Genomic DNA, 15742 nt, shown 5'->3' on the forward strand with positions numbered 1-15742 from the left:
CTTCCTGTCATGAGGAAGGTTCTTGAAAGACATGTCAATAATAGGATTCTACATCATCTAAGGACAAATAACATTCTAAGTCCTCATCAGCACGGCTTTACCCCTGGAAAGTCGACTATTACTGCATTAACTAAAATTGTTGATCACATTCATCAGGCAAAGGAAGATGGAAAACACACACTTTTTTTTATCTCGATTGACTTCCAAGGTGCCTTTGACAATTTATGGTAGCCTGTGATTCTACATCAGCTTAGTATCTACTGATGCCCAAGGAATGTTTTCCTGACCTGTAGCAGTTTCCTAGAAGATCACCAGGCAGACATATACACCACCACTTACTACTATATTTACCATGTCACTAAGGGTTGTCCACAGTACTCATTGCGGGTCCTGGTCTCTGGACAATCATCCACAATGATCTGTTTATTTCCCTTAATGGCTCTAACGACACTTTAGTACAGGGCTATGCGGATGACACTGTCATCTTAGTGTCAAACAAAAACAGTGGTTATCTTTCAATCCTTAATAATGATATTCTCAACAAAGTCTCGAACTGGAGCAATCGTGTAAAGCTCCCAATTAACTATAGCAAATGTTCTTACATCATTTTCTCTAAAAACACTCCTCCGCAAAAAAGCCCAAGGATACTCATTGATGGGAACTGCATACCTAGAGTGACTGAATTTACTTACGTAGGTGTTGTCCTAGAGTAACAACTCCAGTGGACTAGACATATTGAATCAGTTAGTGCAAAGGCTGCTTGGGTCTCAAATGCTCTTTTGAGCATTGCTAAAAACACCTGGGGTGTTGGTTACAAGGCAGCTCGCCATATCTATCTTGGCGCTATCGAGCCGATCCTTTTATAGATATACCCAATCTGGGCTTCAGTAGCAAAAAACGTGTATATTCAGCGATAACTCCTAAAAGCTCAACGGATCGTCGCCCTGCATATCTGTAGGGCCTACCGCACAGCTCCAACATCGGCCTTGCTGCTGATTGCTGGTCTCATGTCGGCGCACATTAAGATGAGGATGGCTATGTGGCTGTGGCATGCCTGCGACCACTTAACAAGCTCCTGCAACAGCTGAAATGACTTCCTTTCCATTTTTGACCAATAAACTAAAGAGGACCTGAAACACTACACGATAGAAAGTAATTCCTACGAACTTAGCAATAGTCAGAAGTACCCATGGCTCCAAGACCGTTCCTCTCAAGTTGAGAAAATTGACATTTCCATCTACACCGCCGGCTTACTGCATGGCAGCAGTGTTGGGGCAGCCTTTGTTCTTTACAATCAGAAATTATTCTACTCATAAGTCTGCTTATAAGCTTGGGCCCCACTGCTCGGTTCCGCAGGCTGAGATCCTAGCAATCACTAAAACCATGGAGCACATACACGAGAAATCGTTCCCACAGCAGCTGAACATTTTTGTTTATACAGACAGTTTGACTGCCTTCAACTCAATCTGAACCCCATTCAAAAGGGGCGAGAACGTCGTCAAGATTCATCATCTGCTTTCCGCCAACACCCACCACCACACTGTTTATTTCAAATGGGTTAGTCACCATTCCAGTGTTCCCGGCAACGAGACAGCCGATCAGCGGGCAAAGCAGGCGGCCAGCTCCACATAGGGTTAAGACTACAGTATGATACTCATTTAGAAAATCAGGCTCTGCGCTTTCAACCAGGCCTTATCTCTGGCAGAAAGAGTGGGACAACGGTGCTACTGGAAGGACAACACACCAATTCATCCCCATTATTAGTGTGAGATCCACCAGGGTGGTTATACGTGATTTATAGTAAAATCCGTCCACCACTTACTGGTCTCTCTGACCTAGATCGACCTCACTGAGTAGGATGGCTTCCTATATTAGTTTAGAATTTGGACAGGAATCCATCAAGATATCCTGAAGTAGAGAGACGCCTAAGAGCCCCTGTAATTTAGTTTTCTCCTGATACCAGTTAACCTAGGAAATTAGCGGGTTAACGCGCTTTAAATCTCGCAGAATAACGAGTGGGAGGGTCGCGAGTAAGTTTGGAATGGTGCTGGATGATTTGAGTCATTTATGAGTCAAATTAACAATAACAAAATAAAATTTAATGAAATTAAAAATGGAAATACAACAAACGATCCAACTTAAAGCTATAATAAGTCTATATTCTGATCGCGTGAGAGAGCGTTTACATAAATGACTTGCAGATCGTAATACCTTATTTAATTAGCAGACTCGATGTCCTCAATATATTCTATTTAAAGTTCTTACTTTTTCCATAAGCACATTATTTCAGGTCTGTATTCTTCTACTTAGCAATCAGGCATTTTATAAATAGCAGACTTGTATCATGTCTAATGTATGTGGAGATTTCCTCATAGCTTTCCTTTGAAACCACATTCATCGAAGATCTCCTAGTTCTATTGGAGGACCAACCCTTGTTTCTACTTCGGAGACTGTGGCTGGACTACCCAATTTGGGCGCAAATTTCGATATTATCCTTCTGCTTTACCGAATCAAAACAAGAGATTTTCTTCTTACGTAAAAAGAAAAGTTAGGTCTCGAATGACGTTGAAATCTGGTGATAACAGTGGTGATAAAAAGTGTTGGGTTTCCGTTTTAACGGAAAAGGGGGATAGTTTCCTCCCCTTCACATAATAAAATAATTCGTTTAATTCAATCTTTAAATTATTAAATGATATCAATCTTCAATCATTACAATTAAATCTACGTATGATAACATAAATCAAAAGGTGTTTCTAAAAATTAAAATAAACAACTGAAGTTCCTTTGACCAGTGTGCTTCTTCTCTCAGTAAATCGCAAACGTTTTCGAACCTCGTCGGGTTCTCCTCAGGCGTAACGGAATTCCGTGTTCTAAAAATTTAAATATCTCGTCGAAGTTGACCGTTGATTCAGAAAAAATTGCATTCTGGAGTGCTGTCGCGTGTAGTCGATGTCATCATATTAGACTTGAGCGTTGAGAGTATAGTGCTACTTCAGGGATATTTTAAGAAAGGCTTCCCAAGCTGATGATAAGTTGATTTCCTTTTTAAAATTGATACAGTGCATATTGCTTCGGGTGTTGAGTAATATGTATACAGCTTCGAGCCATTTGAGGTGATCTTCTCGAAACGTAGAGTGAATAATTCCGGCACGGGTGAATAAGGTTCTATCTCTGGGTTGGATGAATAGACTGCTATGATGTAATATGTCCGCTTTGTGCTCGTTAATCCTCGTTTGTATGTTGCGTTTGGTGGATACGATGTAGATGGCTTTGCTGTTATCTCTGTGGTCGGCGATGGGTACAGAGTATATTCCCGGAAGTCTGTTTTTATCCGAAGCGTCTTTTCCGTTCCTAAGCCACTCGAGAATAGTTGGGCATCTCCTAAAAGCTAAGCGGATATCTTTTTTCTTCGCTATTCGGTAGTATATGGACTTCAGTGCCGGATTGTAGGTGATTGGTACATATTTAGGTGGGGAACCATTGGAAGGAGAGGTGTGGGTGGATGGAAACCGTAGTGCCTCGAAGTTGTTTTTGCATGCAATGTTGTGATATCCGTGTTGTTTAGCTATATTTTTGATGCGACGCATTTCAGAGTTGAAGGCAGAGTGTGAGGAGGAATGGGTGAGTGCCCTTTTAAGTAATGCCATAAAGGCTACCATTATGTACTGTGGAGTACCGCAGGAGAATGCGGGTATATATAGAGGTTCGGTAGATGGTTTGTGATAGGATTTTCTAAATTAAAACTTTTGATAAATACAAGTTTAAAGATGGTGAGGGGGGATAGACTGATGGATGAGTAAGTTCTGTTTTCAACAACAAGGAAGTTTTAGACAGAAACGTCTTTCTTGCAAAAAATGTTGGTTTTTAACAAGAAAATCAAATATTATTTTCCAAGTAAAATTACAGTATTAAATTAGTTTTTTTCTAAATAAAATATAAGTAATAAATCGTATTCTCACATTAGTGAAAGACTGAAATGGAAATTCTTCATTCCAAACTACTGTCTAACCCAGTTAATCACTGGGCATGGAAATTTTAACGTGTACCTGAAGTGCTTTCACTTCAAGACAATTGAGACCTGTTTGTGCGACAACACCTCTCCACAGGACACTCTATGCGCAACAGAAAATCATACTGATGGGCCACGTCCTCAAATCTAACTACAGTTGGCCTTGCCCTCACAACAAGCTTCTGCAGGACCGTAACATTTTCAATGCAGTGAATACCTTCCTGAAGACGGCGGCAACTCTCGACCCATTCCATGTCCAGCATCAAAGAAACAATGACTGAGTTCCCCTTCTAATGGACTTTGTTTAACAGTAAGTTGTCGCTCTTTGGATGGTAGCTTATTTTGTAAATAAAACCTGTTGCTTGGTTACTGGTAATATACTGTATCGCTGTTCGAGTATGTAAAGTCCCAAAAACGGGTTGACATTAATCATTTATTTTAGAAAATTGTAAAACAAATGTAGAAAATTGTCCATTGTTAAAGGAGACAAAAACCGATCAAAGATCGGATTAGACGCGTTCGTCATTTGAAACCGCTACGCCAAAAAAAAGAAAGATGTCGAAAGGCAATAAGGGCCTAATGTAAAATAAAACGCGATAATTGTAATAATCAAAGGTGGTAGACGAGTGTCCACCAGCAGTATTAAACCTTTGATAAGTTGCTCGTATACGAAATTTAGATCATCAAAAATTTGGAAAAAGGAAAAGGTTAATAACGAAAAGGAACATCGCGTCGAATCATTAAATTTCAAAAATATCTCAGACCAGACAACAATGGGGAAAATATGACCGCAAGTTTCAAAGTTCCATCGATTCTTCCCATCCAGAAGAAACGGACGGTGTCAAGTAGATTCTTCGAAACGGCTCTTTCTCGTGACTCGAACAGGGGTCGTTTTTCGCATAGAGACAAGCGAGGAACGAATTGAGAAGCGGGAAAAAGGGGGCGTGGAGCCAATCAACATGAACAATACGAAAAAGGGAAATAGATGTAATCGCCGAGCTGGAGAGACAAGAGGTCTTTTTCCTTATACGCGCGGAAAGGCCGGATAGAACTGTGAATCCGTTTATGGTTAATACGCACAAAGACGATTTATTTTTCGTGCATCGTGTCGATCTGCTAATTAGTGCCACTAAGGACAGACCACCAGTGACAAGAGGCGACCATCTCCACCTGTTGCTGCCTCGGGGCCTACAGTAGAAGACATCAGGAAAATGCCAGCGTGACTGAGACTTTTCGAAGTTTTTATCCGTCTAAGAAAAAATCTGTACTAGGTGTAAGTTCTTTTACGTCTAAATAAACTACTTTTTGTGAGACACTTGTCGTCTGTGTCACCTCCCACACCAATACGCAAACGACCCTAGACCATCCTATCACGGGATTAACGATTCCTTCTAGAAGTCGGCTAACTTACAAGTACTCCTACCTCCCATCTTTATTGTGTACCTTGGGTAACTCCACTCTCCCTGCTTTGTTATCGTCGTCTGTGTCACAGGATGTCAACAGTATTGATGCTCGGGATACGCACTTTGTATTATTATCGCGTGATTCTCATATACCGTTTCTGTTAGTACAATACCCATGCATTATTGTATGTTTTATTTAATGTTTGTATCAACGTTCAGGATCCACTGTTTGTACTTTACAGTAATTATTTGTTGTAATTTTATTCCCTCTGTTCATTTTCAGTGGTTGTTACCTAGTGTTACAGTTTAATCATTCCATATCTTAGCCCCACTCATGCGCAGGCAAGAGCTTTGTTTATCACACTACGGATCACCGTTAACGCGCGTACTTGCTTGTTTTTGTATGTATTGCTTATCACTTAATGTTATACGACTGTTGCACTGTATATACACTGTATAGCCACTTCCATTTGCACCCGTGTAACCATTTACTTGTGTAGTCAAATTTATTTACTTACAATGTATCATATTGTTTTAAATAAAATCCTGGTGCAGCTGGTGACCACCCCTTTTCTTTCTCACTTCTCTTTCACATTTTCATCCCCTTTGGCCTCGACCACAAATAACTTTTTCTTCTTTCTAACACCTTCTCAATACTTTTCACCCCCTTTAGAGAAAATACCATTGAGTTCTCTAAACTTTCCATATGCACTTACCAACGGAGGTAGGACGGAGTCGTACTTCTTTTTATCGCCAAACAGGTCAATGACCTGCCCACATGTTAGAGGATTGCTAGTTCACGTTTATATTTAACGGTGCCCAAGGGGTCAGGATTAATTTTGTCAGATCGAGTGGCTGAGATGGGTGAGGTTGTCGGTAAGGCGATGGCGATATTCCAATAAAGACACTATTTACAACAAAAATAAAAAAATTTATTATATAACAAAATCGTCAGTTACACGCTCTAACCTCGAAAACCATTTGATTAGGCTTGCGAGCTCAAATACCGGGGGGCTGAGAGAGAGTTTACATTAAATTGTTTAAATCGTCGTCATACCTTTGGGATGTATTGACAGAGTGGCGTATCTTGTAAAGAGGCTCTTCGGCTTTGTCCGAGAATAGAGTGGCATGGTTCCAGCTCCCTGGCAGGTTAGACAAATGTTTTCGAGGTGGACGGTTGGGCGGGGTCGACCGGTACTTGTCTTAGCCTTCACACCTTTCCTTTTCGGATACTTGATGACAGACGCTCTTCCTCCTCGCTTCTTGTGTCACCCCCTTTTTATACTCTGAATCACGTAACCCGGTTTTTCAATCACGTACCTCCAGAGATTAGATCTCGGTGACACATTTCCGAGTTCCGGGAGGAAAGGAAACTGCACCGGGGAAGGAAATGTAGTCATCCTCTGATTGTAAGATTTCGACAAAAATTACGAAAGAGGGCAAAAAGAGAAGGGTTTGTTTTCTTAAACAAAGCTTTTCCCCTAAAAACAAAACCTTCTCTCCTAAGAAAACAGAGGGTTTTCTTAAACAAAACCCTCTGTTTTCGTTATATCCGACTCTCACACTTCCAATGTTTTCACAAATATCAAAATAGGATTAGAAGGACATAATTTTTGTTTATTATTTTACAAACTTCTATTAAATAGTTATATAAATAAATATTATACAGTTATTATAATATACAGTAAAAAAATGGATACCTGGATTCCAGCTACTCTCCAAACGTAAGAATTGTTGGACATGCCTATTAAAAGTATATATTATTATATTAATTATAAAAGAATTCTATAGTTATATCGGGTAAAGTTTTATAATATTATTTTATTATCGCATATTACAACTTATACAATTAATGATAATTCATTTAAGTATAATTATTTCTTTGTCATATGAGCGGTAACAACATAACATTGGGCAGTAGTTTCATAGTGGTGTCAACTTCTTAACTCTTATTAACTTTTCCAAAAGTAAATAAACCAGTATCTATACATTGTTATCTATGCCTATGACTATGCCTATTACCTATGCCTATTTTTCGAATTGTTTTTGCCACGAATCTTATTTTGTAACGTTTTATTAATTAGCTGATAATTATTGTTATCAGTTGAATGTATTTAATACTGATTTGAATGTATAAAAACAATAGGTCAAATTGTGCTATTGTTTTTTTATGGAAGTTTTTTTTAAATCAAATTAATTAAATCGTTCTAAACTTGTATTTGACCGATTTGAATCGGTAGAATTTTTTAAATGCTATTGGATGTTTTCTATGACATCAAGAGGTGTTTTTTTTTTGTCTTTTGTTCAGTAGAATTTTTACCTATACCTTATTTTCTGTTCCCATATATTTAGCATAATAATCGGAAATTTTGTGTTATATTTGAATAGACAGTAAATTAGATACCCTCCTGCTTTAAACTGATCTTTCCCTGAGACGTACATTTGATCCACCGGGAAAGCTGCCATCAGTTGGTTTCAAGATCATCTAGATTGTAAACAATGCAGACTGCATGTGTGAAAATTCTTGCTTTGTAAAATGATAAATATAGCTGTAGGGAGTGTTTTTCTATAAAAAAAAAAAAAAACATTTTTTCGATTACTTTGAACTTTGTATACATATATTTTTTTTACAAATAACTTTTTTAATGAAAAAAATAAATTAATTGCGGAGATGAAAAACGGATTTAATTTTAAATTGTGAATTGAAATTGAGATTGAAAGTGTTAAAAATATAAAAGTTAATTTTTTTAATTGAAACTGTTCAAATTGCATAACTTTTGTTTACTGCACAATGAAAATGTTTAGGTTTTCTGTAATATTTCGAGCAATTATCATTGTTCTTATCTAGGCAATCGATTTTTTTGGCAGTATATGATTGTAACGAATAAAAAATTAAACATAAATTTTATGTAACAAGATCGAACGAAAGACATTGTTGAATGTTCAATAATATATTGTTTCGAGTCTAAAATATAATATAATTAAATATTGCAATAATAAAATTGCAACTTTACTCATTTACGATCTAAAAGAAAGGTATTGTAAACAGGATCATAACAAAATTAGCACCTTGTTGACATTCACTTAATTTACCTTTCATACCATGAACTCGAAAGACAATACATTCTTCTAAAATTTCAAACAAACCCTATGTCAATCAGTGTGGCATGAATAAAATTTACAAAAAGTTCATATTTGAGGTGTTTAGTTTTTTGAATTTTTATCGAATTACATTACAATAAATACAAAAAATGCATTTTTCTTAATCTACACGTATTCTATAGTGTTAGATAGTACACAGATTGAATAAATTAGAAATGTAATATTAATTTATCATATGATTTCATAATTTAATTATTATGGAATAATAGCAACAGACAAGTAGGGCTGTTCTTACATAGAAAGCAAGCAATGAAGTTAATAGAAGTTGATTAAATTAACCAAATATCTAACTTAGTTTTTAAATACTTAATGAACTATCAATACACATTCTGTTGCTAAGAAATGTTTATTAAACAAAACACTAACGTTTTCAACTTAATAGAATAGGCCGTCTTCAGGTGTGACTGAATTCGAACGTATTAAAATACGTTCGAATTCAGTTACACATGTTATTATCGTGTTTAACACTTTTTTAATGATTCTGCAGATGCATCTTTTTCAGAATGGATGCAATGACACTTTCCTTGCATCAGAGTGTCATTCACAGCACGGTGTTTTGTATTGTGTTTTTCGACATACGTCTTGTACACCACTGGTACATTTTGGCGGTGAGTTGTTTAATTTTAGCTATCAGTCAGCCCTCGGATACATTTAAAGCCGACGTTTTCATTCAAATCAATGGCACGAGGTGCTCCTTGCTGTTTGTTTGAAATGGTGTCATTTGTCCAATCACAGAATATCTTTATCGTAGCTACATTTAAACAGTTCAAATACTGCACAATATCAGAAATACTGTCACTCTTGCTCTGAAAGCTGATGATCATTGCATTCTGTACTGTGATAAATCGCGCATTTCAATCATGACAGCAATATTTAATATATTTGCACATTACCTAGGTTTTACCTTATCTACGAATCAATTCAACTCGCTACACATGCTTTATCTTTTTTTCGCTGTACGCTACTAACAACAGAAGTAGAAAGCAGTCATATTAATATAACTTAAGTGTGTATTAGTGTTGTATGAGTGTTAATTAAATTATAATTTATTAATTTTGTTCTATAATTATACAATATAATAAACCTGCATGAAATATATTAAACTCAAAATTAACTTACTAAATACCTGTGTTGCGTATGTGGCGATATACATAGATTCAAAAATATAATAAACCATGTTTTCATTTGTAAAATATATCGAAAATACTAAATATTTCTTTATATGTAAAATTTTATAATTTATTCTATCAATTATATTTACTTTCTCCCGCATCTAAATCATAATTGAAAACTTATGGATTTTCATTTGAAGTATATAATGGAAATTTTTCTCATATGCTTATTGACTGTCACAGTCATAAATTTACATTTTAAGTACCGTACCTAAAATATAAATGGATATCGAAAATATAAAGTAATAAATATATTTTTGGAAGAGATCAATATCAATTCTGTTTAAAAGAAACATAATTCAATTTTTTAAAAGCCATAAAAGTAATCAAAGTAAATAAAATTGAAGGAAAATCAATTGCAAAGTAAAATTATAAAAATATAATCATTTTGCTGTTAGTGTATTATGCTTTCATTTAAGCTTTCAGTTAATTTCGTCGAATATTAAAAACTTTTTTCGATATTTTTTAACGTAATATTTTGAATGAATAGAAACAAGCAATCATTTATTGTTACATCGCCACAACACTAGGCTGCAATTTTTGATCATATTTTTTAAATTTAAATAAATAAAACGTATGTTCTCTCCTTCAAATTAGTAGTGGCTTGCCCTTTACATCATACTTTTCATTTAAAAATACAATCGTGCAGGTAATTTATCTAACGCCTTTCAGGGAAAAACTTTAATTCAAATCAAATGCAAACCGAAAGTCATGTTAAGTCTATACACAGTTAATCAGGGGCTCGTGTCCCTAATTGTTCTACTTATGTTTTTTTCTTTCGTCTATTTTGTCTCTCGAGATTCAGGAATGGCAGCAGACGAACTGACAGACAAACAATGATAGTGGGACTTTATAAGTAAAACATTTTTCCAAACTGCAGCCAAATAAAATCTATAACATTATAAACTATGCAATATTTGAAGGAAATAAAACTGTAATAAATATGTGGAACTAATCATAGATTCAAAAAGTTACTAAAGAAAATTGTGTACATGAATGAATTTAGATATTATGTTGCTTTTCAAAGAAACTGAAACATTTACTAGACAAGGAATAAGTCAAATTAAAACACATAAAGATGTCATTAGTTTAAATTAATTTACGTTCTTTGTTATGAAAATTATTTAAAATTACAGATGCTGGAAATATGATAACACAGTAATTTTTTATTTTTAAAATCGAAAGATAGCTTACATAGTTGTAAACATACATACGAAGATAAAAGAATTTATGCTTGTTATTTTAAAAATATATTATATTATATTTTTTTCCTTTATTGACGACATATATATGACCAATTTATTTTCCAGCCTATGAAATATAAAATTTGCTGGAACAGAAGATTAAAATCTGTCTGTAGTAAAAAAATAAAAAAAACATTAACTTGAATTTATTATGTATCTTATTCTATATTTTATTTATTTACTTGATAAGTAAAATATCGAACTTACATAATAAATTCAAACTAATAATTTCATTTATTACTATAGATCGATTTCAATTTTATGTTCCTGCAAAATGATTATTGAATAACAATAAAGTAGATTAAAATTGAATAAAAATAAACTTATAAATGTAATGAAACACATTTATATCTTTCTTACAATATTTTACTGGTTTTTCCAATATATTTGAATCGCAATAATATTAACGAAGTTTACGTTTTTAGTCATTTGAAACATTCTTTCCAATTTTAAAAAATATAATATGTAACTTAAACTTACTTTTATAGAGTTATGTCAATTTCGTTATGTACAAAATATTAGTTATATCGTGTAAATATCAAATATGCATTTAAAAAAATAAGTAAAATATGTGTTTATGAGTTATTAATTCTAATAAATTATTTTACTAATTTAAGATATTTTACTTTTATGGCTTCTATGAGTTTTTTTTTTATCTCTTCGCGTGTAGAGATACATTAAACTTAAAAATGTCACCAAGCTTCAAAATATACACGATACAAAAACAAAATATTTATGAATATTGTGGTTTCGTGTCGTGTATATTTTAAATTCTATGTCTATACTGGGTAAACCAATACTTATAAAAATTGGCAGAAATATTACTATATAGAAAGTGTTAGTGATAATATAGTTTGATAAATAAAGGTGAGAAGAATAGGTAGATAGAGAATAAATGTCTCATATATCCAGTAGACTCAGACATAATGCAACTTTTACTATATATTATCCTTTATAATAATTAAAGTGTTAGCCTCAAAAATAAACTTTCTTCTTCTCATAATAATTAATATAACAAAGGTTTTAATGTAATCTAATAACAGGTGAAGCCAGACTTAACTTTATCTTTGAACTGTGAGGGCTGGGGCAGTCATGCAACAGCCTTGCATATTTGATTCTTCATACTGGAATAATTTTCTTCGGATTGATAAAACATTAGCTGTTACTAAAATTAACATTGTGTCAACTACTCTAAAATAAAATATTCTTGTGTGAAATGCAAAAGGTATTTAATTCAAATGAATTCCAAAAAGTAATTAATATTAATTAGATGGAGTTAAATAACCTAAATAAATAAGATTAAGCAATTTGGAGGTCTTATCACACCAAGGCCGACAGAATGAATGACCAGATGTTTTACAAAAAAGTTAGTCTTTAATAATCACATTCAAATTTAGATAAGGATGCATTTCGGGTACAAGGACCCCTCATCAGCTTACAAACACATGGCACCAACATAATAATTAAAACACTAATAGTTAGCCAATACAAAGTGATATCTAATATATATAGTGCACTGTATTTACAATATTTAATGTAACCCATATACTACACAACTAAAAATATCGAGCATAAAATTTTAATACAATGACAATGTGATATATCACATTATTTGAGACGGTAAATGTCTTAGTTTTTCTTCCACATGTTCCAAATTCTGGTAGACGGTTCCACTATTAATAATAAATATTGTTAAGTATATTAAAAACCAAAAAAGATTTATTCATTTGATTGCAGTTGTCCACATAATAAAAAATACATTTGTGAAACTGGAAGAAAATTAAAGACAAGAATTAAAGAAAGTATATACGCCATTAAATACAATTTGATATCATCATCAGTGGCACAACATTGTAATACCGAAGGTTGTGAAATTTTAAAAAATAGTATCAAGAGTATTCTGACAGAAAAAAATCAATTAAAAAAACTACAAGAACAACTAGAAATTCTGAAAATACAGGAACACATTAGAATTAATAACAACGTGGGGCTGAAGCTACATGAGGTGTGAATTGACATCTGTTTTACATAACCTTGAAACCAAAGCTGAACAGATATGGGAGTATAGTCATGTGGGAACGCCGAGAGGTAGGACGGAGTCGTACCTCCTTTTTGTCGGCGAACAGGTCGGCAAGACCCACACCACTGTCAACGATGGCTAAATTTTCTCGATATCCCGACTTGTCGGGATCGAATAATTATTTGTCAGGTCGAGTGGAGGAAGTGTGTGGGGTCGTCGATAAGGTTAAGGCAATATTCGAAGTAACGGAACCATGAGGAAAACAAATAACGATTTATTTAGACGGTAAACAGATACAAAAGATCTAACGCGTTCCGTTTCTAACCGCGAGAGAGAGAGTTCACAAATACGGGGGGATCATACCTCTTCCTAGGATTAGTCGAGGAATTAGCTGTAATCGTAGCGTTAATCGTCTCTGTTCTCCGGTCGTGGAGGGAAGCGGGAGGATCGGGCGGGTGGCTCGTTGTCGGCGGGCTTCGGTGACTTCGTGTCACGGCCCTCGCTTCTCGGGACGGATCCTACGGGTCGGGTGTCTTGTGCGGACCTTCAGCGACCCCGTTCTTAGCTTTTTTCCCCCTTATATACTCCCGGTCTCGTCCGCTAAGATCACCAATCGCGACGGAGGGCGATGATTCGGGCTCCGTGACTCAGAAGTCGAATCCGGTGAGAAGGGAAGTGAGTTTGACGGCGGAAGACTGTACATCCTTTGACTTGTGATTGTTAACTTTGATTTTGATTGTTATCGTGATTTATCTTTGATTTTGATTGTTATCTCCCGAGGGGATTTAAACCAAAAAATTTTAAAATCGGACTGGCCGGTTTTTGCCGGTCGTCACAGTCACATCACATTGTAAAATGAATTGTAACAAGACTTCACACAGTCTTATGGATCAGGTGTATTTTTAAAGCTTTGAAACCAATTGTTTTAATAATAGTAAGTATATTGTTAGCTTCCCTCTTTTTCAGTTTTTAATATACTTAACAATATTTATTGTTAATAGTGGAACCGTCTACCAGAATTTGAAACATGTGGAGAAAAACTTAGACATTTACTGGTCCCAAATAATATGATATATCATATTGTCATTGTATTAAAATTTTATGCTCGATATTTTTAGTTGTGTAGTATATGGGTTACATTAAATATTGTAAATACAGTGCACTATATATATTAGATATCACTTTGTATTGGCTAACTATTAGTGTTTTAATTATTATGTTGGTGCCATGTGTTTGTAAGCTGATGAGGGGTCCTTGTACCCGAAATGCATCCTTATCTAAATTTGAATGTGATTATTAAAGCTAACTATATTAAAAGATCTAGTCATTCTTTCTGTCGGCCTTGGTGTGATAAGACCTCCAAATTGTTTAATCCTATTTATTTAGGTTATGTAACTCTATCTAATTTATAGTCGTGGGCTAAAAGCGTTGTTTATTATTAAGTAATTAATATATAAATCAGTAAATATATGTCAACAATAAGTCATTTTATGCTAATGGAATACGATAAAATATATTCAAATTATCAGGAAAATATTGTTTTAAATATATAATCTTGAAATATAATCAGGGAAAAATCAAATATTATTAATTAAGTTACGTAAAAAAAACTAAAATTTCTTATTTTTTCGCCATGTCCAATCAACAGAAACAAAAGTCTTTAATTGCAGAGAGACCTTTTTATTAAAAGCTGTAATTAATTGGTTTTATTTGTTTAAAAAATTAATGTTCAAGGAAGAAGTTTAAAATAATTTATTTCGTATTAATTATACATTAAACTAAACACCGAATTATATTTAAATTTTCGTGTACACTAAAATATCATAATAATTAAAGTTAATTAATATATAATTTATGTAAATAAACTTCGCAACGTAATATTTATCACGTTTGAGTAATTGTTACATAATTCTTTAGCATTTATTTTAGTAATATAAATTACTTAAAAAATATAAATGTACTTGAACCCTCACCTTTTGATATTAAGATACGTTGAGAAAATAGAAATATCAGACTTCCAGCACGTGTCTTACTCAAACCTCGGACATGTAATAACTGCAATATCACGTGATCTGTTCATTGATCGATTAACGCATCACGCATTAACCTAGAAAAGTTATTTGAAATGTATAGTCTGAATTGAAAAGTACTTTTCTATTCAGATTTTTTTATTTTTGCTGCTATTTTCAATTATTTTATTTTTCAGCTGTTGTGTATTTAGAATTTTTATCGATCACATTTAAACAAGCAATCATATTTAATAACTTTATTTGAGAAAAGAATTGAGAGAATAAGTACTACAAAAATATTAGCACCAATTTAATAAATAATAATTACATTCGTACATAATTACATTAAAAATAATAATCTCGATACAGAATAATAATATATTCACACAAATAGGAAATTTATAAAGTTAATAATAAAATACAAATTAACATAAACTATTTTATTATGTAACATTTTAAGATACAAAATATTCACTTTTATCAAAGTTATCTAGCGGTTCAGTCTGTCTAAACTGCACACTAGAACGATAACCGAGAAATTAAGTAAAATAATACTAGTGAAGTTCAACACATTCGCTTAATGCTGCTGCTATAAAAATATTGAAAAGTAGCAAGTAAAAGTAACGATAGTGAAGATTAAGATTATTACCTTATAGTCACAAAAGAAAAAGTATACTTACATCAATAAACTAAGTATTTCTAAAGAAAGGTCAAATTTGAAAA

The 15742-nt window shown here is 33.7% G+C and overlaps 1 protein-coding gene across 1 annotated transcript in view; it reads right to left on the minus strand.

Moving 5' to 3' along the window:
* LOC136970890 (glutamate receptor ionotropic, delta-2-like) overlaps positions 1-15006 on the minus strand; it is a 35153-nt gene extending 20147 nt beyond the window's left edge. The window contains exons 1-2 of the mRNA XM_067265392.1: positions 14984-15006; positions 7113-7156 (exon numbers count right to left, since the gene is read on the minus strand). Of these exons, the coding sequence (XP_067121493.1) occupies positions 7113-7154 (42 nt within the window). The 5' untranslated portion in view covers positions 7155-7156; positions 14984-15006. The remainder of the gene's footprint in view (positions 1-7112; positions 7157-14983) is intronic.
* Positions 15007-15742: the final 736 nt, after the last annotated feature.

Source organism: Centruroides vittatus, unplaced genomic scaffold (assembly GCF_030686945.1).
Source record: "Centruroides vittatus isolate TY-2023 unplaced genomic scaffold, ASM3068694v2 contig_221, whole genome shotgun sequence".
NCBI lineage: Eukaryota > Metazoa > Arthropoda > Arachnida > Scorpiones > Buthidae > Centruroides > Centruroides vittatus.